Source organism: Tiliqua scincoides, chromosome 3 (assembly GCF_035046505.1).
Source record: "Tiliqua scincoides isolate rTilSci1 chromosome 3, rTilSci1.hap2, whole genome shotgun sequence".
NCBI classification, from domain to species: Eukaryota; Metazoa; Chordata; class Lepidosauria; order Squamata; family Scincidae; genus Tiliqua; species Tiliqua scincoides.
This window is the reverse complement of record NC_089823.1, coordinates 232,394,803-232,420,323: the sequence shown is the minus strand read 5'-3', so window position 1 is coordinate 232,420,323 and position 25,521 is coordinate 232,394,803. Positions and strand designations below refer to the sequence as shown.

The window sequence follows — 25,521 nt, the reverse complement described above, 5'->3', positions numbered from 1 at the left end:
TAGCAGTGTTGGCTCCCAGTCTGTTTGGGGACACAGTTCAAAATACTAATTTAACTAAAGTTTACTTTTATTTAGTATGTAAGTTTACTTAAAGTAAACTAGTAAATATTTTAAGTTTAAAGTATTTTTAATACTAATTCAAATACTATAAACTTTGAAAGCCCTGAACAGCTTGGGATCTCTCACATGAACCACCTGAATATTAAGATTATCCTTGGACGATCCCCTCTAGGATTCCTTGCCTTTGTGGTGAAGCAGATGGTGATGGGGAGAGGGCCTTTAGGGTTGTGGTGTCCTAGCATTGAAATGGTCTTCCCAATGAGGCTCAGCTGGTGCTGATATCTTTTTGGCATTGCATAAAGAACTTGTAGATGATCTGCACCAAGGACTTGACAGGGAGAGTACATCCACTTGGACCTCTTGGTGGCTTTCAATATCAGCGACTGTGGTCTCCTTCTGGGCCAGTTGACTGGGTTGGGGCTTGGAGGCTGACAGCCCAATCCTATCCACATTTTCCTGGGAGTAAGTCCTATTGACTCTAATGGAACTTACTTCTGAGTAGACATGCCTAGGATTGGGCTGTTACTCTGTTAGTTGCCTTGAGCATCCCACTTTTACGGGAGGAAAGATGGGATATAAATATTTTAAATAAATGTAACATTATTTCAAACCTTCTTAGCCAGGGATTAAACCTGAAGTGAGAAGGAAACTTGGAGAAGCAGCTGTGAGGGCAGCTAAAGCCGTGAACTATGTTGGAGCAGGTATTGCAAACTTTGGTTACTTCTGATGCTGTGTTCAGATTTCTGTGAAAGAGAGGATTGGAGCCAGGGGAGGATTAGATCAGGACCATGCAGCTGGAGGAGGGTTTCCCACATAACATTTGCCTGATATGAATTAAACCTCCCTGCAAGCTATTGTTTGCCCTTTTGAGGCAAGCAGCAACTTGAGGGGCATTGACACCAGGAAAACAGTCCAAGAGAAAAGCTACATGCACCACCTCTCATAACATTGCAGTCCCAGTCCTTTTCAGCCCCACCCTAGCTAGCATTTACAAAAGATCTGATTGTGGCTTTCTAACATTTTGTCATGTTTAGCGCTTCGGCATGAGTGTTGCCCAAAAATGATAGGCAGTGTGAGGAAATTAACTGATTTTAGTTCCACCTTGAGTGGAAAAAAATTGTTTCATCAGCAAACACAACTTTTAAAATCAGTCACTTCCGACTTCTGCATGTTGGTCTCAGTTTCCTTGAATGCCCCCTTTTCCTAACCAGAGTGGCACCACCACTAACTGAAGACTTTCGTGTACCCAGCTTCTCTGTTAATAGGCAAGCTGAAGAGCACAAAAAAAAGGTCCCAAGTGCCATACAGTAGTGATTGGAAACAGCTTCAAAAAAAATGAACACATCTGAATAACTTTTTAAGGTTATATAGTTTGAAAGAGAAATATTGGAACCAGGGTAGGGTCTGGCCATTCTGAAGGATCATCAAGCAGTTTCGTGATATTCTGAGGTGGTTTATGAAAAAATTCAATTTGAATCCTGTGATAGGGATGCTGTAGGTTATGCTGGAATCCTGAGTTTTTCTGGGACTTGTTTAGACAAAGCATCCCCACATCTGTGGAATGTAATGTCCTCTAAATGTTTTAGGAACAGTGGAATTTATCATGGATAGTGAACATAATTTCTATTTCATGGAGATGAACACCAGGCTGCAAGTGGAGCACCCAGTTACAGAGATGGTCACGGGGACTGACCTTGTCGAGTGGCAGCTTCGGGTAAGGACTTATAAGGGGCAGAGGCCATCGGTTTGAATCTTGGGTGGCAAAACCCTTTGCTACCTGTGCAGAAAATCCAGTACCTGAAATATTGAATCTTCAGTCTTTTTGTCTGACCTGATTAGGAAGTGGACTGTAATTGAGAGGCTGTGGTGAGCTGCCTGCATGGTATACAGAGCTTATGCACCTGCACTGCTGCCTGTAGCCTGTCAGTGAAGCTCAGTACTGGTTGCATCTGGGTAGCTCTCGAGAGAGGTTCGGTTTAAAACTAGAAGAGCAAAAAGCTGGGCTTGAGATTGGAAGGTTTAGAGCAGTGCTTTTCAACCAGTGGTGCCAGATGCAGGGGAAAGCACTAGGATGCAGGTCTCTTGTTGTCTTGTGTGCTTCCTGAGGGATTTGATGGGCCACTGTGAGTCACAGGAAGCTGGACTAGTGGGGCCTGTAGCCTGAACCAGTGGGGCTCTTCTTATGTTCTTATGTACCACTAGTGATACCCCACAATGTTGCAAGTGGTAATTGGCCCTGCTGCTCTGGTGAGCACTCACCTGCCTGGTCCTCAGTTGAAGTGGAGATGACTGATTGGCAAAGTAAACCAGCAAGTATGATGTGACCGCACAGTTGCATTAAGGTTGGGACTTTGCTCTGCATCTTCCTTCCCCAAATCATGCTTCTTCTGAAGGATCAGGTACTTTGCCCATTCCTGGGCAGAACTGTTTTCCTTGATGGCATAGGTGGTACACCACAAAAGTGATACCCACAAAAGGTGACACTTAGAAAACAGACACTTGGAAAAATAGATAGATTGAAAAGCCCTGGTCTCTTAAACAGAAGATGTGATCAATATGATTCACTGTGGGAATGTTTTCAACATTGTAAGTTTATTTGGTGAGCTGAAATGTGCTCTTCTAGGAACAGAGAACCTCAAGCCATTATGTAAAGACTAGCCAGTATATTCAGGATTTTTCTCTATTTATATATATTTTTTTAACCAGTGATACCTCGATATCATAAAGATGGCACTCTGGATCCCAGAAAATAAGCAGAACTGCTTTTCTTTACAGGTTGCTGCAGGAGAGAGGATCCCTTTAACGCAGGAAGAGATTTTGCTCAAGGGGCATGCATTTGAAGCTAGGATCTATGCTGAGGATCCCAACAACAACTTCATGCCAGGAGCTGGTCCCTTGTTGCATTTGTCCACACCACCTGCCGACAGCTGCACTCGGATTGAAACTGGGGTAAGACAAGGTAAAACCAAAACTCGGCTTTACAAATATGTATGAGGAATACTGTTTTAGGATTTCATATACTACACAGAAGATTCTTTTTAAAGTAGTTTTAGGAAGCATTTGGTTCTGGAAAAACCCTAGACATGTCTATTGATAAATCTCTATTTGAAGTTCTCTTTAGAAATTTATCTGTATATGTATTGAATTCCTTCTGTCTCATCCATTGTATCTGGGATTTGGCATAAGGAATGCTTTTGGAATAGAATTGTGATACTAGAAGAGACCTGAACTCCGTTGCATGGCAACCCCCAAATAATAATAATAATAATAATAATAATAATAATAATAATAATAAACAACTTTATTTATATCCCGCCCTTCTCCCCGAAAGGGACCCAGGGCGGCTTACAACATGTTAAAAACAGATTCAAAACATAATTTAACAGCGAATAAAAACATATTAAAACACATTAACAGATACCATAAAAACAGTAGTCAGATAAAAAGTCAGATAAAAAGAGCAAAACACAGCAAATCATAGAGGAATCAGGCCTGTAAAAATACTAAAAGATATAAAAAAGATGTTTAAAAGGCCATGAACTCAGAAGGCTTGTTTAAACAAAAAGGTCTTCAGGCCTCGCCGAAAAGTCTCAAGAGAGGGAGCCATTCTCAAGTCAAGGGGAAGGGAGTTCCATAACGTTGGTGCCACTACTGAGAAGGCCCTATTTCTTGCCGCTGCCCCACATACCTCCTTAGGCGGCGGCACTTGTAAAAAGGCCTTCTCTGATGACCTAAGAGGACAAGCTGGATTGTACGGAAGTAGGCGATCTCTGAGATACCCTGGCCCAGAGCAGTATAGGGCTTTAAAGGTCAAAACCAGCACCTTGAATTGGGCCCAGAAACGAATGGGCAGCCAATGCAGCCGCCGGAGAAGCGGGCTGACAGAGTCAAACCGCCTACCTCCAGTGACCACACGGGCCGCCACATTCTGCACTAATTGCAGTTTCGGAACCGTCTTCAGGGGCAGCCCCACATAAAGCGCGTTACAATAATAACGCTTTAATAATCCTACAAATCTACTGTAGGATTCCTTATAAACTGGTGACTAGATGCTGGAGACAATCTCAATCATATTCTGTTGGTGAGCTTTCCAGGGGCATCTAGTGATCCATTTTTGGAGACAGAGCACTAGGCTACATGGACATTTTGGTTTTATCCAACAAGGCAATTCTGCATTCTTACTGGCTTTCCCCTCCATATTAATTTGTATAGCTGTATTGTCACAGCATGGCACCAAATATCTTTTTATGGTTATGTGAGGCCTCCCTGTGGGGGGAGGGGAGGGCCCGCCCTCCCTTTCTGAGGGGGAACCCCTTGTGGAGGCTTCAGAACAGTTCACCAGAAGAAGGGGGGTTGTGTCACCCGGTTCCCCCTCTTTGGGTTGGCAACATTTGCCAGTCAGGAGCAGGGGCTGCTAGCAGCAGATCCTCCTGGCTGCTCTTCTGACTCCCAACTGCCTGGTTATCCCTGGCCTCCAGGTTTATGTAGGGCAGACCCCTCCCCCTTCCCTCACAGGGATGGTACAAAAAGGGCCTGTCTCTGGGACTGCCCTCCCCTGGGATTGCCACAACTCCTCCTCTTCCTCTCTCTGTTCCCCTCCCACCTTCTCTCACCTGGAGCTGCCAGGGTTGTTCCTGAGAGGGCTGGGAAGGCTGCTGCCTCTGCTCTGGTCCCTGCCTTTGGGGTTGGGCTGGCCCTGTAGCTCTGCAGATGACATCGGGAGGTCCAGTTGTGGTCCCCCGATGTCATAGCCAGGTGCCCTGACTGGTAAGGCAGGTCCTGGCTGGCTGGGCGAGGGAGTGCTCCCCTTTCCCCCGAGGCAGGGGAGGGGCGACTGCCCAGCAGCTGAATGGCCTGCATCCTGTCTCCCCCCTCCCTCCTCCAAGGCAGAGGGAGAAGCGGGGGGTTCAGTGCGCCGTGTCCCTCTGCTGCAGTTTGCCGCCTACAGGAGTGCCCAGGCAGCCTATGGGGAGGTGGCCCCATGTTCTACCGGCTTCCTCCCTGATCCTCTGGCCCAGAAGCCTTCTCCCTGGGTAAGCTGGGGACTTGTGGGAGGAGGGGAACCCCGACAGGTTGCTCTGCTGAGATGGTTGCAGTGGCAAATGTGGTGGACTAACAGCCCAATCCTGTCCTTTCTCCCCCTTGCAGGTGCAGCTGTGCCAAAGACAGGTGCATTGTATCCAGAGTGTGTGTGGGGTGTGCAATTGAAAGGCTTTTAAAGGGGATTTAAATCCCTTTATGACTCCATAAGCTGCCTGCTCTGCAGTTGGTCTCCTCAGACCTACACCAGCTATTTCTCTGGCAAAAGTTCAAGGAGAGAAAGGATCCGGCATGTGCTGTCGTCACCAGACCCACTCCCTCCATGGTGTCCTCCACCCCTTTCCAGCACTCCTGCTGACTTACTTGTTTCAGTGGGTGGCCAGCGTTTTGGCAGCACACATGGGAATGCTCTGCCCTTCTTGCCAGCGCTACTCAGCGTGCTGCTGGAGTTAACTTTTGGGCCGTTTTGCAGCAGACACTGCCAGTGGAACATGCGTTCTACTGGTGGTGGAGCCCAATAGGATTGGGCCGTAAGCTCTGCTTATGGTCCCCAAGAACCAAGGAAAATAAATTTCTTTGGTCTGTCTGATAGTGTCAAAATGGGAAGGGCTTTGCATTGGTTTTTGATGAGCTGGTTAGTTTGCTGCTTCCCTAGACCAGGTTGTTCACACCTGAACAAAAGGACAAGGATGGATGGTGTGTGTGTGTTGCTAATGCTGGCAACAAGTTCTAATTATTTTTCATAAATTCCTAATGCAGGAGATGAGGTTTCTATTTACTATGACCCAATGATTGCTAAACTGGTTGTCTGGGCAGAGGATCGTGAAGCTGCGTTGAGGAGACTAAGATACTGCCTTCAACAGTATAATGTAAGTATAAGAAGTCTAGCAGGATTTGAGTCTGTCTAATGGAGAGTACACAGTAAGTAAATGCTATTGCAAATGTTTTTCAGTGTCTGGCAGCCCAATCCTAAGAGGCAACCCATTCCTGAGCTGCCCGGGGCACCCCTGCTCTGTGGCACCACGAGGGCTGCCACCGAATCCAGCACCTTCCATGCTACTGCGGGAGGCACCTCGTGAGTAGGGGACATTCGTCCTCTTCCCCTGGGTAAGGGAGGCAGCCCCGCAGTGGGGCTACTCTCTTTAGTGGTGCCCAAAGGGCACCGCTAAAGTAAAGGCACTCGTGTAAGGCACGCAGCCTGCACGAGCGCTTAGGATCCCGCGGCGCAGAGCTCCACAGATCCTCTCCCACCCACCCCCAGGCACGCCTCTGGCACGCCCCCTCCCCGCTTCACGCTGGCCTCCCCCCTCCCTGGAACGCCCCCGTCCTCGCCCCATTTGCCATTCCACAGCCCGGTGGTCGCAGGCACCGCCAAGCTGCAGAACGCAGGCGCCCACCGGGCAGTGGCTCAGCACTGGCCGGAGCTGAGCCACCTCCGGTGGGAGCCTGGCGGTAAGCCCCGCAAATGTGCCTTATGGCACGTTTGCGACTATGGTCCATGCCATGGAGGTGCAGTGCAGACCACAGGATTGGGCTCTGAGTTAGTTATGTCAGTAGCTGTCCTTATATGCTGAGAGCTATTGAAATCCTCAATATGGAGCTCAACAGGTGGACCTCAACAAGTGGGAAACCCTGGCTTCTGAGCAGCCCGCTTGGAGGCAGGCTGTGCAGCATGGCCTTTCCCAGTCTGAAGAGACACTTGGCCAACAGACTGGGGCCAAGAGGCAAAGAAGGAAGGCCCACAGCCAGGGAGACAGACCAGGGACAGACTGCACTTGCTCCCAGTGTGGAAGGGACTGTCACTCCCGAATCGGCCTTTTCAGCCACACTAGACGTTGTTCCAGAACCATCTTCTGTCCTAGTACTGAACTTGCAGGATTAGCGCAGAATAGCAACCCTAAAATTCCAAAGTGATCCTTTTGGATATTTCAAGTAAGATTTGATATGATTTCATTTGGGTCCAGCGTCTAATGTAATCTCCAAGATTTGCTAACTTAGGCTTCCCCTCCCCAGTGCTGGCAGAGCTTCTTGTAACCCAGAGAGGGCCCACGTGTTCATTTAAGTACAGCAGACACTGCAATGCGCCATGTAAACAGCCCCTCCCCTTTGCCGTTGGAGCCATGTGGGACAGCAACAGCAATGCGCAGGTGCTCACCCGAGCACCTGTGCATTGCCTTCACTGCCCCAAATGGCTCCAACAGGAAGGGGGAGGAGCCACTTACATGACGCATTGTGATGCCTGCCATACTTACTGTACTGCCCCCCCCAGCTATTCTACTGTCTAGTTCAACACATGTTGTTCAGTCAGAGCTGAACACTCTTGGAAACTCCTACCCTTGCCATATTTCCAAAATAAATTTAAAATACACTTAACTTCCTCATTCCAGTGCAGCGTTGTCAGAACCACCGCCTTGTTAAAAGGCATATCTGCCTATCTGAACATTTAGCATGAAGCTCTGTGGCTGATTTCTCTCTTTCTTACATTTCATCAGATGTGTTTGTTCTTCTCTCTCCACAGATCGTAGGACTGAGCACCAATGTGGATTTCTTACTGAGCCTTTCGGGCCACCGGGAGTTTGAGGCTGGAAATGTTCACACCAATTTTATCCCTCAGTACTATGATGAGTTATTTCCACCCAAAAAGGCGATATCGAAAGTGGCCTTATGTCAGGCAGCCCTTGGACTCCTGCTGAGAGAGAAAATTGCGACAGAGGCTTTTAGAGTCCGATCAAGAGGTAAGGTTCTGCTGTCTTTTTCCTGTGAGAATACGTTACTTGTTAAGACTGCGAAAGTATCCAATGTGTAACCTGGTTGTTTTTTTTGGTTCACGGTCGTTAACAATGTGTGTTTCTGATCCAGTGATTGTTGCAGTCACTGAGACTCTGGATGCACGCAGAGTTATCTGCCTACAAGTTGTTTCAGTGGAGCATGCACACCACAGTATACAGGTGGATTGAGAAAGTGCTGCTTGCAAGAGCCCAGCTTACATATTGAAGTGTGATCAGGGCACATGCATTGGGGATGAATGTTGTTAACTTCATCTAATAAATGGAAGCAATATACAGCATTAACAACATTTCTTCTTGTATGTTTTTTGATGTTCTAGATAAGTTCTCTCCATTCGCATCCAGCAGTGGCAGAAGACTAAATATACTCTACAGCAGAAACCTGACTCTCCTAGATGGTGAAAATAGTAAGTGACTCGAAGAGAATTTGAATAATAGTTTTTATTCCCCTTGTGTATATTTGAAGAAACCAAGAGGAATGTAGAAACCTCCCTTAGGCTGAGTCTGGTCCACTGTTGCTGGCAGTGACTCTCCAGGGTTTCAGGCAGGAATCTGTCTTGGAGATGCTGCCAGGGAGTTGAACCTGGAATATTCTGTATACCAAGATGTGGTGTATCAGTGAGTGATGGCCCCCAGCTGTAAATTTACTCAAAATTGAATTATTTTTAATATATATTATAACAAATGGTAAAGATCACTTAGGCTACAGTCCTATTCACACTTTTCTGGGAGTAAGCCCCATTGAACAAAATAGGACTTACTTCTGAGTAGACCTGGTTAGGATTGTGCCCAAAGTTCTGAGTAGGCATGCATAGGATTGCACTGTTTGTCCAATCTCTACAGCATGATTATAGGCATCCTATATTTGCTTTCATCAAAGCTGCCCCTTGTTGTTTCTGCAAAGGCCTATTTAGTTGATGTTGCTCAACTTTAGGGATCTTGAGCTACATGCTTATGTAGTGTTGGAATAGGGCAGGGATGTCAAATATGTGGCCCGCAGAAACTTTTTATCTGGCCCTCAGGCTCTCAGCTGCTGAGCAGTGTTGAGGTGTGACTGCTGAAAGAGCAACCTGCAGGATAACTGGGCTTTCCCATATCTTGAAATATGCTCAAGATTTGTGTATTTTCTCTTCTGTCATTTGCAGCTAATGAGTTTCTAAGTGAGGAAAAATTGGTTATTTAAGGTTATGACCTGTTTAATGACATCACTTCTTACCTACTTACATCACTTCTGGCCCTCAGCGGGCATCATGAATGCTGTTCGGCCCACTGTATGAAATGAGTTTGACACCCCTGGAATAGGGGGTTAGGGGATTGTAGCAAGCAGGGCAATCTGCAGAAGAAACTTTTTCCTATAGTAAATTTCACCACTCAGCATGTTTGCTGCTTTCAGTAAACACTCACAGGAGCAGAGGCAGTTAAGGTTCAAAAACTTCTCAAATGTATACATCTTCTGAGCTATCAGAGGCTTCTGTAACTTAGGGAACAGAGAAATCTTTAGCACTTCTCTTTGTGTGGGTGTGAGCGGACACTGATCAGCCATGGCAGCCTACCATTGGGGATGGAACGCAACAGGCTTGCGTGCTGCCCTTTGATGGCCAGGAGCGTGGGAGAGAAATATGTGTGAGAAAGGAAGTTGCACAAAGGGGCACCCCTCCTACAGGTACCATTAGAGGGCAGGCAAAGGAGTCTCAGGCAACCAGAGAGCACACCGCCCCCCAGTCCTGCAGGTGCTATTACATCCATATTCAAACACTCAACTGTACTTTCAGTGAGCTGCTGAGGACTTGCATTAAATCAGGATCGGCAGTCTTTCCCTTTAAAGGGGCCAGACATTTGACAATGACATTGCTGTCGAGCTTCTTAATTACCAAGCACCAGGAAGTCACCTACACAGTGCTTGGCTTGCGAGACAAAGTCTCCTACAGTTGTGGCTTGCTGGATGGGAAATAATAGAGCTGCCTGCCTCAGTTCACAGAGGGCCAGGCTTTGGTTGGCAGGCCAGATGGCTTCAGATAGCAGGCCATATCGGGCCCATGGGTTGCTGACCCCTGCATTAGTTGGACAAGATAGAGGAGAGGAGAAGTTAAAAGTATTTAAGTGACTATTGGAGAAAGGATGGTACACTATTTGCCGAGGAATTGTATCTGTAAGAAAGTCTGGGTAGTGGAGATAGTTGTGAATTTCCTTGTTCCAGGAACCCCCACAGATACCAAATTCCATGGATAATGAAATCTGGGGCGGGGGGGGGGGGTCCACGTGGCACTATAATTATACCTATCTACGCTCAGCCCTCCAGAGGTCCATGTGGCCTCCCAGCCTCCTCAGAAGCCTCCTAAATGCTCCTGGAAGGCCAGCATCTGGGGGACCTTCTGAGGCACAGGGAGGTTGACCTCCCAGATGCAACTGGAATGAACTTCTGGTCACGTCTGGAAAGTACTCTGAGGCCCTCCTACTGCAGGTTCGGCACCCATGAATAAGTAGGGCCCACTGTATGATTTGAGAAAGGCAACATTTCTCCTGGCATAATAAAGTATTCCTTTTGTTTCACTGTCATCTCTGGTCAAGCAAGGTTTTGAAGCAGCGCAAAATCTACCAAACCTGTTTATGCCCAGGATTAGATTATTAATAAAATATTGTGTTTATTATCAGGAATGGGATGAATAGAGATCCCTCTTTCAAACCACCTCTGATAATATCTAAAAATAGATCCCCCATGAATACTGAGAGCCCACTGTATTATCTGTTTCCAATCTCCATATGGACCAACCACAAAACTGGTGAACAGAGAGCAGAAAATTCTTCTTGACAGAGAGATGGTTGTGGAAGAAAATCAGGCTGCAATCCTTTACACAGTTACCTGGGTGTAAGCCTGTTAAACATGACTTACAGTGCAATCCTATACATCAGGGGTGTATTGAGTAAGCCCCACTTTCCTCCCAGAGGCACCTGAAGGGGGGGTCGGCACTCCGCAATCTACTCATTTTGCCTTGCGATCTACCGGTAGATCGCGATCCACCTATTGAGCACCCCTGCTATACATGCTTGCTTAGAAACGAGGGGGCTGACAACATAAGCTGTGCAAAACAGAGAGAAGAACGGGGGTAATAGAGGTGAAGATTTAAATGTGGCACAATTGGACTGTCATATAATTATGAGGCTTGTAGCATAGGTTACTTCAAGTCTTCTAAGTATCCTGTCTTTTTATTAACAGAAATAAACATGACTATAACCTATCGTCATGATGGGTCATATGACATGCAGGTGAGCTTCTCTATCATATATAATTTGAATTACTTCAGAGGTCATCGCTGCGGTCTTAGCTTCTCTATGTGACTCTTGGCCGTTAATTATTTGACCCTGTTCCCCCAGAATGGAGTTTCTACGAAATGAAGCAGTACTCACAAGCTAAAAGGGTCTGTCTGTCTGTCTGTCTGTCTGTGAAAGTCTGGGGGATTCTACCATAGAAGCAGTGGGGTGGGTTCTGTTGTTGGAATCTTGCCAGACCCACTACAATAATTGCAACTTCCCAAGGTGGGGTGGGGGCAAAGGAGAAAAAAATTGCTCTTGATGTGGTGCTTTCTCCTGCCCAAAAGAGAGGAGCTGAGGTTTCTCTTGCACTTCACTTTAGTGCTTCCTTTTGTAGGGTGTCTGCAGGACTTACGCAGCAGAAGAAATGAGCCTGCTTGCATACTGTTCTGCCAGATTTCAAGGCCGAGCTCTGCCTAGAGAATTATGCCCACTTTCAGCTAATTAGCTGTCCTTCGTTCCCTAAAAATGACCCTAGTTCAGCCTTGCAGCACTGCTGGACCCCACCACCAGGGTAGCTTGCCTGTTTAACCTGCAGAGGTCTTCCTTCCTCCCTCTCCTGCCTTTGATCTTCAGCAGGCCTTGGGCATGGCAGCCCAACACCAATCTCAGTGTCTCCAGCAGTCTCCAAAGTCCATTCACCATTAATCCAGTCTCCTTCCTAAAGCTTTCCTCCTTCTGCTACTCACACCAAACTCTCCCTTCATCGGGTGCTTTTATGCCTGAGGGCCCTCATTGCCTCTAGTGGTTGCAGCTGTGCAACACACTCCATGCTTTAATGTCCATGCCTTAACCCTTAAAGGGACCACTGCTGACACCACATCTACCTCCTCACCAGATCTTCCATGATTCCAGTACACATACGTGTAGTATATCAATATGTTGAGGCATTAACCAGGTTGTGTGTTTGTGTGAAATTTAGAAGTGGAAACATCAAAATCTTGTTTTATGGCAGACTGGCTTAGAAATTACACTAAGTTTCTGGCAGTGTGGGGAGTAGCTGTTTAAGAAACAGAAGTCCTAGTTGCATAGTTCTTTGGGTCCTGGCCAGTGTGTGCATATCGGGAGTACATGTATGAATGCCTGCAGGGTTGTACAGCTACAGCTTCGAATGCAACATGTGTCCCAAGCTTACCTGCTCTAAAGCAATACACGGACCAATGGATTAAAACCTGTACATGGTTTTTCAGATACAGGATGACTCTTTCCAAGTTTCTGGGGACATTTCAAGAACTGGTGCTTCAGACTACATCAGATGTTCAATAAATGGCGTTGTTTATAAATCCAAGTTGGTGGTGTTGGATGAGGCCATTTACCTCTTTTCACTGGTAAAATTTCTGTTTCGTTTGTCTGGAGAATAAAATACTCAGTCATGGAAATTAATTTTTAAAAGACAAATGGAAATGGATTTGGATAAATGTCTTTATGTTTAGGAGGGCAGAATTGAATGTATGACCCTCTCTTACTGTAAGCAGTTCATAAGTTTATTGTAACATGTAAATATATGGCTTTAATTAGTGGAGACTAGTTAGCTGGCTGAAGCAGTGTGAATGTATTGCGGCTGGAATGGGGAGACAGTGCAAGTGATAAAATCTCAAAGGATACCCTGTATAGGTAGATATTTATGAGAGCTTTCCTGGAACAAAATTGTAATACAGGTAACCTTGGTATCCCCTGATTTGACTTACCACTGATAACGAGGTCCGCTTTTAAATGCCTTGTAACAAGGAAAAACAGCACCAAAATCCAATTTCCTACCTTCCTGCTGTTAAATATTTATAATTTTGTTCAATTATTTACCCCATCTAGTGGCTGATTGTGGTATAGTGTCTATCTATACCAATGCATTCTAAGGCAAGAATAGAGGAGCAAGAAACCTGGAAGTGGGTCTTTAAAGCTATTTTTCCACTGGTTTGGTATCCACTGGTTTTTTTTAATCCACTTGGAGTTCCGGAACACAACCCCAGTGGATAACGAGGCACGACCTGTATTTAGAATGCATTCACAGCAAGTGATAGGATGGGCTCAAAATCTCTTTCTAAAGACCTAAGGCAGGTAACCACAACTTTATAATGGAGTTATCAAAATATAAGCGGGTTGCTGACATCTCTCCCTGCTTCTCCAGTTTCTTCATGCTATCCTGAGTCTGCATAAGAATTTGTCTCCTTTGCAGAAGATGTACGGGCTCTCCTTTAATGCTTCTGTAGCTCAGGGGTACATAAGTCTAGGTAGGCTTGGAAATGTGAATTAATGTAACAAATTCCTGTGGCATGTTTTGCATTACAATGGCAGACTTATTTATATAAAAAATAATATTGTAGTGCTCTTGGAAGACTCTTGGAGATTGGTTGGTTCTGTTTTATTCCTCAGCAAGAGCAATTAAAGGGAATTAAAATGGTTGATGATGATTGTCACATATCACTCAATTGTGTATTAGCATGTGGCATCACAGACTGTGGAAAACATAGGTTTGTACCAGTTGTGAAGTCTTGTGGTGTTCACTTGCTCATTATTGATTTTGTTTTCTCTAGGAAGGTAGTGAGCAGATTGGTCTTCCGGTGCCCAAATACTTATCTGGAGTGAGTACAGCTGGAGATCAGGGTGGAGCCGTGGCCCCCATGACAGGGACGATAGAAAAGGTAATTTGGCAAATTCAGATGTGAGCAATACAGGATTTCCTACAGAACTGGGAAGCCAGATTTGCCAATTTTTGGTTAGTCTTTATGTACCACCTCTGCTGCCAAAGCAAACTTACAAGGACTGAACACACACCAAGTTTTGTCTCATTTACTTTGGTTACTTGCTTGCCCTGCTTACTCTCCCTGGGAGTTTGAGGACCAGGGCAAATTTTTTGTGAGGGTGGGGGGGAAGCAGTGACGCAAGCCCTAGGATCGCGATGCTGTGGCAAAAGAGGGAGCTTTTTTTCTAACATGCCTTACCTGCTGCTGGGGTCCAAGAGGTGTGGGGAGCCCCTTGGAAACCTCTGCAGGGCTCCCCGCAGCTTGTAGAAAGTAAAAAAAGTGATTGCAACCCACTTCCGGTTTCACAATTGCTTTTTTTACTTTCTGTAGGCTGCAGGGAGCCCTGCAGAGGGCTCCATGGGCCTCCCTGCACCCCTCCAGACCCTGGCAGCAGGTAAGGCACGTTAGAAAAAAGCCCTCTTCTCCCGCATCAGTGTGATCCTGGGGATCGTGTTGCTGCGTTCCCCCTGCCCCTACCCCTTAAAAGGGAAGGGGCAGTGGTTCTCCATCTGGTGGGTCACAACGCAGCAGTTTGAGACACTGCACTAGAGCATTGTTGTCTTTGACAGATTGCTACCTAGGTTACCTTTAGCCACTTCTTATAGTAGTAGCATTTAAACCTCTTTGATTTTCTTCTTCTACTGAATAGCCTTAGCATGTTTCAGAGTATTCCGAGGTGTGGTTCTAGAGCACATTTTCAATTCATGTGCTGGTCAGGCCTTTTTTACCTCCCTCATGCTCCGTGTGAACCATGGATAACAATACCCACATTCTACAAAGGCTGCAAATTGCAGGGGAAGATTAATCTTGGAAGAAGACAAGCTTTCTTTTAGGGAATGCTGATCACTGAGGAAAGCTAATAAGGCTCAGATAACCCCAAAGTTCCTGAACTGGAACTGAAGTTCCAGAGCTGAACATATAAAATTGGTTACACCGAATATATGGAGGGGAAACAGTATTGCATTCCTTTTGTACTAATGATTGACCACTAGGGAGCACGGCCAATGGGCACATTGGCAGTAGCATTGATGGAGAGTTGAGTGTGGCCCTTCTCCTCTCCTAGCATATTCTGTGGGTGGAGGGAAGAATTCCTAAATTCCATTTGCAAATCACTTCTCACCAGATTGTTCCTCCATCCCCTTCTGACTCTAATATCCTTGTCCTTACTACAAATTCTCAATCTCCCTGTTCTCAACCATCTGTTCTCCAAGATTGTAAACCCTTTGGCCACAGACCATATAACTCCTGTGGGCCAGTGTTCGCAAGCAGCAGAAACCCTTGCTAAAGCCTTTAATGAACTGTACTGTTTCAAGCTGCAGCTTGTGAGGCTGTGGTTGAATGCTTCCCCATGAGTCTTGAGTTTTAAAGAAGTGGAGAATGGAACCCTTGTCCTTGACAAGCTCATTTTCTGTGTGCAAGGAAGGTGGTGTTCAGTGGGGGGAGTAATCAGACTTCACCTCTCTGCAACTTAAAACAGTGCAGGCCAGAAAACCTTTACCTTTGTAATTCTGCTGATGGTGCAAACTGGCTTTATGTTCAGCTCTTAACACACTGTTAGTGCTTAAGAAATGTTAAGTATTCGTATGGAGGGGTATTTGTATTGGGAGGTAAAATAAGCCAGTGTAAATTCTTCAGGCCCCTTCACATATTATATGACTGAAAATGTGTCTCTGTGGTGGGTATGCCACAGGGAACCTCAGCCAATGCTATCTCCCTGACATCTGTGCCTAAAAATACCCTCCTGCTCAGGAAACTGGCTCCAAAAGCAAACCCAGAAAATGTTTTCTTTGTTCAGCTTTGCGCAAGAAATCTTGTTGTTCTTTTTGCATTTTTTTAGGCCTGTCCAAAAAACACCATCACACACCATCCCAGTGATGTTTGCGCTGTAGCAGTGTTAGCACCCAGATTTAGTTCACACGTGCTTTTTCAATTTGTAGGTGTTTGTGAAAGCTGGTGATAAAATCCAGGCTGGAGACCCACTCATGGTCATGATAGCTATGAAAATGGAGGTAAGTTTTGTTGCAGCACCTTAGTCATAGAAGGGACAAAAGTACGGTGTTCCCATATGGTTTTTTTTAATCTGGTTTCTTAGCATATTGTGCCTATAACTGTTGCAGAAATAATATGTTAACTGACTAGATGTTTGCAGATTATGCTGTTTTTATTGGCACAGATCATTTCTCTCTATAACAGAACGTTCTAATACTTCCTCAGGAGCAAATCATCAGCTGTATTTGCATACAAGATGATCCTTTTATAATAGAGAGCAGTGTTTCTCATCCAGTGGTACAGGTGCCACTGGTGATACTTGACGTTGTCTCTAGTGGTACGCACAGGACCCCTGGATCCCTGCAACACAATGTGACATGTTGGTTGGTTCGTCTTGGTTCGCCTGGCAGAGCTCCAAAGCAGACTTTTCTGCACTCAAAAAAAGCCCTCCCATCCACCCTGAGCCTCTTACTGGAGTTTTTCGTGTCGCAACTGGCGTGATGTCGTTGCCATTTACTTCTGGTGATACTTTGAATAGGTGGACCATGCAAAGTGGTACAGTGGAGGATAAACGTTGAGAAACGCTGATATAGTAATTATTCTTCCCCCTTGCCATTTTTTTGGTAGTTCTCTGCAAACTGGACCTGCTCTGTCTAGCATGCAACAAGCCTCTCTGTAAATTGCTGCACTTTCTTTCTTTGTAGTGCTCCTGGTAATTAACATAAACATTTGCAGGGTATATCATGTTTAGGGCTTGGTGGATTTCTTAATAATAACCCCAAACAGTTATTTTATGAACAGTTCCGTTTAGTTTGGCCTACTGATCAATACTGAAATGCACCCAGCACTTTGAATTTTTGGTAGTGTAAATGAAGGAGTGCTGTGCCAGAAGCTGTTATAGTCCAACTTAATGCTAACAGATCTTTTTCTGATCCGTGAATTGTCCATTGTGCCAGCTTTGGATTCACCAATTTGCATAATTTTGTTTGACTTGCACTCTGGTTTCAGTAGCCTCTAAGCACTCAGTTCAGGCTCAAGAATGGTGGCAAGAAGCTTAGAAATTTGGTGATTGAAGCATCTGCATATCATTAAACCCCTGCTAATTGGGTAAGAGGCAATTTTTTCAAGTGGGTGCTCCTCTTTTTTTTGCAGGGGGAGAGTAACTGGCCCACCTGACCCCAGCTGTGTCTGTTGTAGTGGCTGTCTGCTGGTATTCTTTTGCATCTTTTTAGATTGTGTGCCCTTTTGGGACAGGGAGCCATTTAGTTATTTGATTTTTCTCTGTAAACCACTTTGTGAACTTTTAGTTGAAAAGCGGTATATAAATACTGTTAATAATAATTAATAATAATAATTAAAGTTCTGGCCCATTAAAGTTGTCTCTCCCACTTCCCCGTGAAATAATTTTAAAATACGAGGCACTCTGTAGAAAAGAAAACTTCTTTAATATGATGTGAAATAAATTTGGACAAGACAAATGTTCTCCTGAGTGTCCAGGTGGCAAGTGATTTTTGCCAGGCTTCAGCTGATGTGCCAGTTGTGCCCATTCCTGTCTTGGAGAGATCTGGCTTTGGTGATGCACATCACTGCATAACTGCAGCATGCCCTGTTTGGGGCTGCCCTTGAAGGAGACCCATCGGAAACTTCAGCTGCTACAAAATGCAGCTGAACTGTTGACTGGTGCCGGATGATTCAGTCCTGATTTGCCAGTTGTGGTTGGTTGTTTCAGCCGCATTGGCTATCAGTTTGTTTTCAGACGAAATTCAAAGTGCTTTAAATCCCTGCACAGCTTGGGTCCTGGATACCTGAAGGACCACCTTCCAACGAAGCTGTCCATTAAGAACAGGGAGGGAGGCTCTATTCTGCGTCCTGCCATTATCTGAAGCTCAGTTGGCAGTGGTGTGTAAAAGGGTCTTTTTGGTGGCAGCCCCCCAACATATGGAATTCCCTGCCTCACTCGAGAGTGCCTGTCTCTGTTCTTGCTCTTGTTTTGCTGGTGGCTGAAGAGCTGGATATTTGAAGAAGAGTTTATTGAACTTGCTTAACTTGTTCTGTCTCCGTGATTTGTGCGTGTTATTGCTGTCTGTTGTATTTCTGTATTGTACTGTTTTAACTGTGTTTTAAAATTGGTATTGAAAGCAATCACTCAAAGGGGGAAGGATGGGCTAGAAGTTTTTTATTAATAGTTTTTCAGTGGTAAACCTTTGAAAGTTTGTGAGGAGTTGAGAAACATGATCGTGGCCATGGTCTGTTGGGAGGGGAAACACTTTAAATTAGATTGAGCACCACTCCCCCCTCCAGCCGATGATGTGATGTGGCTTATGAGAGGAGGTGTTCATTTGTTACAACAAAATCATTGGCATTCTCATAGAAAGGTGGCATTCTCCCTTCCCTTGCGACCCACCCTGCTGTTGATCAGTGTTATGTTAGCATTGCATGCAAGCAAAACTATTAATTTTTTAAAAGTTTTATTTATTTACTCAATTTATATCCCGATTTCTCCCCAAAGGGCGCCCAAGATGGATCACTACAGACAGTATACATTAAAATACATAAGACAATAAAATACATAAAACACCACGTTAAAAGTCAAACAGCAATAAAAACCATTAGTCGTAGAAAAAATTACATAATTAATAAAATATCTTGCCCTTGTATCTCCAGAAGAACTACCAGGGCTACTAGGGGAGGGAGGAGTGGAAGCACCTGGGTCATTGCTTTCTTATCAACAGATGATGTCACCATTTGTCAGGGTGAGAGCAAGTATTGGGGCACCTCCCCATCTGACCTACCTAACAAATTAGGTTACTAGCTTGACAAAGTCTAGTAACTATATTAAGAGTTTCACCCAAGTACATTATTCGACTTGGACGTTTTAGAAAACAAAAAATTAATTACAATTTCTGTTTTGAAAACCTTAATGCTTTCCTTTGAGCCTCTACTATTCTGTCTAGGACACTTACCATCATATATGCCCAGGAGTTCTGAATTGATATATGGTGATTTTAGGAAAATCATAACTGACTTAGTATGTGTTTCTCTCTCTGCAGCATACCATACGGGCTCCAAAGGCAGGAATAATAAAGAAGGTTCATTATCAAGAAGGATCCCAGGCCAATAGACATGCTCCACTAGTCGAATTAATTGAGGAAGTCTCTGAATCAGAATAATTCCCTATGAATAAAGGTGGTGCATTTTGATTCCTTTTTTCTTAAGAAAGCAATTTTGTTGCATTATTCATTGAACCAATTACTACTTAAATGAATTTGTTTCCTCTGTAGTGTTCAGATATTTTGTTTTCACAGCTTCAGCCAACTACCCATGTAATCTGGTGTTTGCTGAACTCGAATGAAAGGCATGAACTCTAAGGAGTGGTTCACAGTTCCAAGTGATGCACATGGTCTCTTATCTCTTAAGCAAGTGATGAGTTGAAGCTATACCCTCTCCACTGAAAAGGGTGGTATCTGAGTTGACATGGAACAATATGAAAGTTCTGTCTGTTGTATGTAAGAAATGGACCATCATGAACTAATCACAAGTCCTCACTTCATGCTATGGTCAGTGAGTGACAAACATGCATATGAGAACCTGGCTCTAAGTTGATCCTTGGATCCCAGTGGCTTGCCGATGAACTTGCCCTGAAGATATGTGTTTCAGTTGCCACCGAGACGTCAACAGAAGGGAGAGCTTTTTTGCACAGTTTGTGCTTCCAGTGCCTCATTTGCTAGTATAATAGCTGCTGGATTTGCAGGATGGGTATTATGAATGATGAAGCAGGGCTTGCATGAAAGTTGGCATAGTGGAGACAGAAAGCAGCAAACCAAGCACAGGTGGGGCATTTGCCTTAGTAAAAGTTCAGTTGAAGTGACTAATGAAAACTAATGACACCTAGAGACACAGGATCCTGTTCCCTGTCCTCTGCGCTGAGAACTTTGTTTGCCTGTAAAGTGACTGTGGGGATACTTCATTGCCTTGAAGGCCTGTTTTGTGAAAATGAATTACCTTAATTATTTTGAGAGCTGTTGATGGAAACAGCAAGTTGTAGCTTTTGTGCTGCTTACTGCTGTACTAAACTGAGCCGGAATCTCCATTGCCAAGTGCAGTTATTTGATCATGAAGATTTCTGATGTAGGAAGAGCTCCACTTTATAGAATATGTTAAAAAGCAAGCATTGAAATTCAGATTATTTTCACATCATTTGTGTTCATGTCTCAATCGGCCTTTACTCTGATCCTGGAAAGGTCTTTGCACATATTTTGCACGTTGTGAGCGTAAATCCAGGTGGACATATGAATACAGATGTTGTTTTCCCACACTACCTTACTTTACCTGAGATGTGCAGATCTCCTCTGTATTGGAGCTCTTTTATGCTCCTTATCCACCACAGTAGGATATGGATAAAAAGAATGACAGATACAGAATGGCAGAGTGTTGCCTATCGTACAAGAGTGAAAGTTCTTTTCATGGCTTTTGATTTCCTGTATGCCAAAAACAAATGTGGCACATGATGGTGAGGTAATTTGACTCAGTCTCCAAAAAAGTGGGATGCACACTTTTTCAAAACAAAATTTAAATAAAGTGATGGGTAATCAGTCCCTGAAGTACATTGATTTGTTGCCACATCAGCCCCAAACATATAATGTTACCCCAACTGCTCCAGGACACACATCAACACACACCCTCTTGTCTGAACCTTCCAGGGAATCACCTGTGATGACATCAGTATCCTGAAAAGGCTGCTGAGTCAGTCAGATGCAATTGTTGTGTTTGCTCTTGTTTTTTGTTTTTGGCCTCCTCCCTCAGACTGACTGGTCAAAAAGAACTCCACTTTGAGCCAGCTCAGTAGACTGAGAAATTCATCTGATTTCCAAGAGTAGGAAGGTCAGGGGTTCAGGTGACACCCGCGCACCCCCCAGGATCCAGTGCACAGGTGAAATTTGGTTAATACCCACGTGTTGTAAAAAGCAGGGTCTCGCACGCTCTTTTGTGTTTGTCCTGTTTGTTTATTTGAGCATTGGTAGTAGTTGCCTACCTTCCTGGCTAGGCATGGGTGTAAGGACCAAGATTTTGAACTAGCCTGAATATTTGGGGTAGGAAAAGGTCCCAGTAAGCCAGGTTAGTGTGTGTGTTTTCTTCCTGACTTTTAACCAGCTTTCTGCCCGAATCTGTTCATCTGGTGCCCCTATTGATGCCTACTGCTTAAATCTGACCTTTTCCTTCCCCTTGCTTTGGTGTAGTTTCAACCCCTTTTAATAAAATTCCTTTATTTTACTGTTTTACCAGCTTGTTCTCAGTTCACTCAAAGAGCTAGGGTACCCTACCTTCTTAGACTGCATCTTTCACTACTGCCTGGCTTTTAAGGGTGGTTCCCAGGGATGTGGGGGCTCTATATTATACTTGGAGAGAGGTTTCTCGAAAGCAGCTGCCTCTCATCTGGTTTCTCTTGACCTTAGGTGGGAGCAGCAGGAGCTCTTGTCTAGTTTTAAATTCTGTTTCGGGTCAACAAAGACTGGAAGTGGATGCTGGCTGTCAGGCATGGCCCCTTCTGTCTGCTTCCACCATGCACATGTATCCCAAAGTAAGAATGATAGTGACCGTGAACTGTTGGCCATTGCACACCCACCTTCCAACCTGGTCCTGGAGAAAAAAGAGAACCAGAACTTTGGATTAAGTGAAACAAATGCAGTTTATCTAGGGAGTTAATTACAGAAGCAAGAAGTTGGAAGAAATGCATGAAAGTGACATAGCCTCAATAACTGAAACTGACAGGAACTGGAGCCACTCAGTGGGGGGAGAGGAATAACAGTGTCTGTTGTCCCACTTGTCCTGGGATTCCAGGAGTTATATGAGAGGGTTAGGCTCTGAGGCCAGTTTGGGGGGGGGGGCGCGAATGAAGGGTGGCAGTGTTGCAGAGATGCAGAATTGTGGAGAGGGAGGTGGATGTTGGAATTGGTTGCAGACAAACTGCCTAAGTCATGGAATGTTCAGCTGCTTTGACTGATAATTCAAGGGTGGGAAAGGGGAAACACTCCTATAAGTGTTCTTAGGATGTTTGGAGGTAGATCTCTGGGCTCTCGCTCTGTTCTAGTTAAAAATAGAACTGGAGGGGGAGAAGTTACAGTGTGCCTCTCCACACATGGGCCATATATAAGCAGTCAAAAGCCAAATATTTGTACTTATTAGGAGGGTCAAAGCTTCTGGGTAACTTAGTGATCTCAGCCCTGAGGCAGCCCAGTGTGGCTGAGAGCTTGGGGGGTGCATTAGTGCAGCTCCTACAAGGTTGGTGCCAGTTCAGGAGGCATACACACATGCTGGCCAGGAAAGCCAAATGTAATCATGGGGCTTCTAAGTATCGGAAGGTGAATCCTGATAGGTCAGGGCAGGTAAAAGAGGGGGAGTGCAGTTTTTGAACAAAGCAATGAGTAGCCAGGCACAGCCACTATGGCACTAGCAGGCGGTAGCCTGGAGACTTATTTTTCCCAGTCTGAACAAAACGACCAATCAAGGCATAAGGCAGGGCAAGCAAGAAGGACTGAGGAGGCTGGCATGTTGGTATACAGTTCAAAGGTCTGGGAAGACCCCAGAAGGCTAACAGACAGAATTCTTAACTGGGATGGACTTCCACAATAATAGTGCTGCCACGGAGAATGCCCTACCTCCCTGTCGCTGCCAATCTGGCTTCAGCCAAAGGTGGGATTTGCAGCAGGGTCAGATGACCTCAGGATGAGCAAGGTCATATGGAAGAAGGCATATCAAGTATCCTGGCTCCAAAACCATGTTGAATTGTGACTGGAAATGAACTGGAAGCCAGTGTAGCTGCAGGGAGCTATGGTCTGAGCTCCAGAGACTGACCAAGCTGCCATGTTCTTTGCTAATTGTAGTTTCTGAACAGTCTTCAAGGACAGCCTTATGTAGAGCATACTACAGTAGTTTGAATCTTGATGTCACCAAGGCATGACTCCCACCCAGACCTATGTCAGCAGGACCCAATCCCAGCAACCACCTTTCCCATCACACTACCTCCTCCCCCTCTCACAGGGCTTCAGAATTTTTTGGTTTCTTCTTGAGTCAGATTATGACAAAGGGGACAGGCTCTCACTCCCATTAAACCCCCCAAATGATGAGGGGAAAGACCTGCTCTGTGTTGCCCTACTCATGCTTGGGTGGCACCAGCAGGCCTCAACACCCAACTTCCCCGCCCCCCCTCACAGGACTTAGGAGGATGACAAAAAGGAGGGAGGGTCTTGTCCTTGCCTCTTCCCTTTGGTGTAACCTGCACTGGGGAAATTCTCCTGCCCCTGGAAGGTAGAGTCTGGGAGGGCAGTTTCCTCACCAAACCAAACATTGTGCTGTGCATCTCCTTCCACTCCCCCATCTCAGCCAAGAAAGCACACAGCAACCACAAGCCCTCTACAGATGAGAGGTCATTTGCGGGGGGGGGGGGGGGTGAGTGCTGTCTAGTTACTTTTGGGGTGTAATAGACCCCATAAATCCTGGGTGAGATGAGGCTCTTTTGGGCTGTGGCTGCTGCCACCACATTGTCCCTCTGCCAGTGACAGCTCCGGAGAGCAGGACCAACATGGCACTCAGGAAAAGAACCCTTTGGTTTGCACCTCTGGCCAAACCAGTGATGCTTGTAACTACCTGCAGAGGAAGGTAAGGCACCAAATCAATCTCTCTCTCTCTCTGTCCCAGGTTTCCTTGATGCTTCCTAACCTTTAATTACCTTCCAAAATAAAACGATGCATGGCCTCTTGTGAATCTCCAAGATGGTCCAGTCTTTCTGTTGCCTGAGTTAAGCCTGTGGATACAAACCCCAAACTTTCTTCCATTCTTCTAGCACCAGACCTTCATGCTTTCATTTTCTTGACCTCAGTCTCACTCTTTCCCACTGTCCTCATTCCTGACCCCCAATTCTAGAGTATGGTGTATGAGGAAGAACAAATACTTACATACCATAAGTGGGTAGACAAATTTTGCATGAAGTTTAGTAACTTGCAGCACAATTCTATACATATTTACCCAGAAGTAGGACCTCTTGGGTTCAGTGAGCTCCCAGGAATGTGTGCATAGGATTGCACTGTTAGTATATTCTAGTTCCAGAACTTAACAGTCCTTCTTTTGTCCCTATTCTTGCTTCTTGGGGATGCCTTGTTAAGTTTTTGTGGCAATGGTTGTGTAGGGCAGTATGTAGATGGCTGTTGTTGAGCACTCAGGGATAATAAAATAGAAATGGAAAAATGTAGGGTAACAGGCAGTCCTCAGGCTTGTTATGCCTGTATTGGGATTTGAACCAAGGTATCTTCCATGTCTGGCCCACCTTGGAGTCTTTGAGCACCAGCTAGTACGCCTGTATGTGTCAGTGGCTGGAGTGCTGGGCTGAGATATGGCAACATCAAATGAGGGCTAAAATACCAACTTTCCTAGGGACATCACTAGGTAACCTTAGTCAAGTCACTTATCACTCTGCTGAACATAAAACCTGTGAGGCTAACAAGCTGTTGTGAGCTCTTTGAAAGAAAGGCAGGATTCAGCTTTAACAAATAAATAATATACCATTAAAAACAAACACCTGCTGCCCTTGCCCTGTTTCATTCACAGTGACTTTGCCTCCTGGAATCTGTTCATAACAAAAGGATAATTGGGTAACAATGCCTTGCAGCATTCAGGGAAAACTGTGTCAGGCTCAGTAGCAGCACAAACTGGATGAAATTAAGAGGGAACACCCTCAACAGTGACCTACACACCTTCTAACCTTTAGATGTGTGTCCTAAGCCAATTGCCATTTAAAAACACTCTTAAGAGAGGAGGAAACAGGAAGAGAAAATGTGTCAGGCTTATCCTCTGTATTTTAAAAGGGCTATGAGCTTCGATTACACTAATCAGTTATAACTTTAATCTTAGGTCACAATTTGCCCTATGATGACATGGTGGAACTGGGATTGGGAGGCCCATGGATTTGCAGGCTGTATGGATGTATTAGTTCAGAGGAGCAAATAACTCTGATGAATTCAAAAGGCAGTTTTTCTTCTCACCAAGTACCCACAGCTAGTAGATAATTTGCATTTCAAGGTGCAATCATCACTTGCTCCTCTCTAGCAACATAAACCAGAACCCCAGAAGCTGCCAGTGCTCCACTGAAACCCACACCAATTCATCTTTCAAAACAGGGTCATTTCCAACACAAAGGCATCCTGAATTTATTTCTTAAAACATTCATTTAATAGGAAATATTATATATTCCAGGTTTCCAAATTCATTTATTTAGAAGATGTATACCCTGCTTTTTCCTGAAGAGCAAAGCAGTGTACAATATAACAATTTAAAACACAAACAATAAAAATAACTTATCCCCCCACTCTTCAATATACATATGAAGCTGTTGGGAGTTGTCTGGAGATTAGTGCCATCAACAGGCAGATGGCCCCCAGTTCTACCTCTTCTTTCCATCTGATACTAGGGAGGCTGTGGATGTTCAACTGGTCCCTGACTGAAGTGAACAACTGGATGTAGGTTAATAAACTGAAATTTAATCAAGGCAAGATGAAGGTGCTGTTGGTTAGCAGGATAGCTGGTTGAGGGCCCAATCCTACGCA

The 25,521-nt window shown here is 45.0% G+C and overlaps 1 protein-coding gene across 3 annotated transcripts in view; it reads left to right on the top strand.

Moving 5' to 3' along the window:
- The window catches only part of MCCC1 (methylcrotonyl-CoA carboxylase subunit 1), a 31,113-nt gene extending 9,906 nt beyond the window's left edge, over positions 1 to 21,207 (top strand). For 2 of the 3 annotated variants that reach the window (XM_066620223.1, XM_066620225.1), the window contains 11 exons: positions 680 to 761; positions 1,647 to 1,774; positions 2,836 to 3,019; positions 5,860 to 5,969; positions 7,619 to 7,835; positions 8,207 to 8,293; positions 11,101 to 11,150; positions 12,386 to 12,523; positions 13,727 to 13,834; positions 15,874 to 15,945; positions 18,976 to 21,207. In XM_066620223.1, coding sequence (XP_066476320.1) covers positions 680 to 761; positions 1,647 to 1,774; positions 2,836 to 3,019; positions 5,860 to 5,969; positions 7,619 to 7,835; positions 8,207 to 8,293; positions 11,101 to 11,150; positions 12,386 to 12,523; positions 13,727 to 13,834; positions 15,874 to 15,945; positions 18,976 to 19,095 — 1,296 coding nt within the window. In that variant the 3' untranslated portion in view covers positions 19,096 to 21,207. The remainder of the gene's footprint in view (positions 1 to 679; positions 762 to 1,646; positions 1,775 to 2,835; positions 3,020 to 5,859; positions 5,970 to 7,618; positions 7,836 to 8,206; positions 8,294 to 11,100; positions 11,151 to 12,385; positions 12,524 to 13,726; positions 13,835 to 15,873; positions 15,946 to 18,975) is intronic. The other variant, XM_066620224.1, reaches the window with a different exon arrangement.
- Positions 21,208 to 25,521: the final 4,314 nt, after the last annotated feature.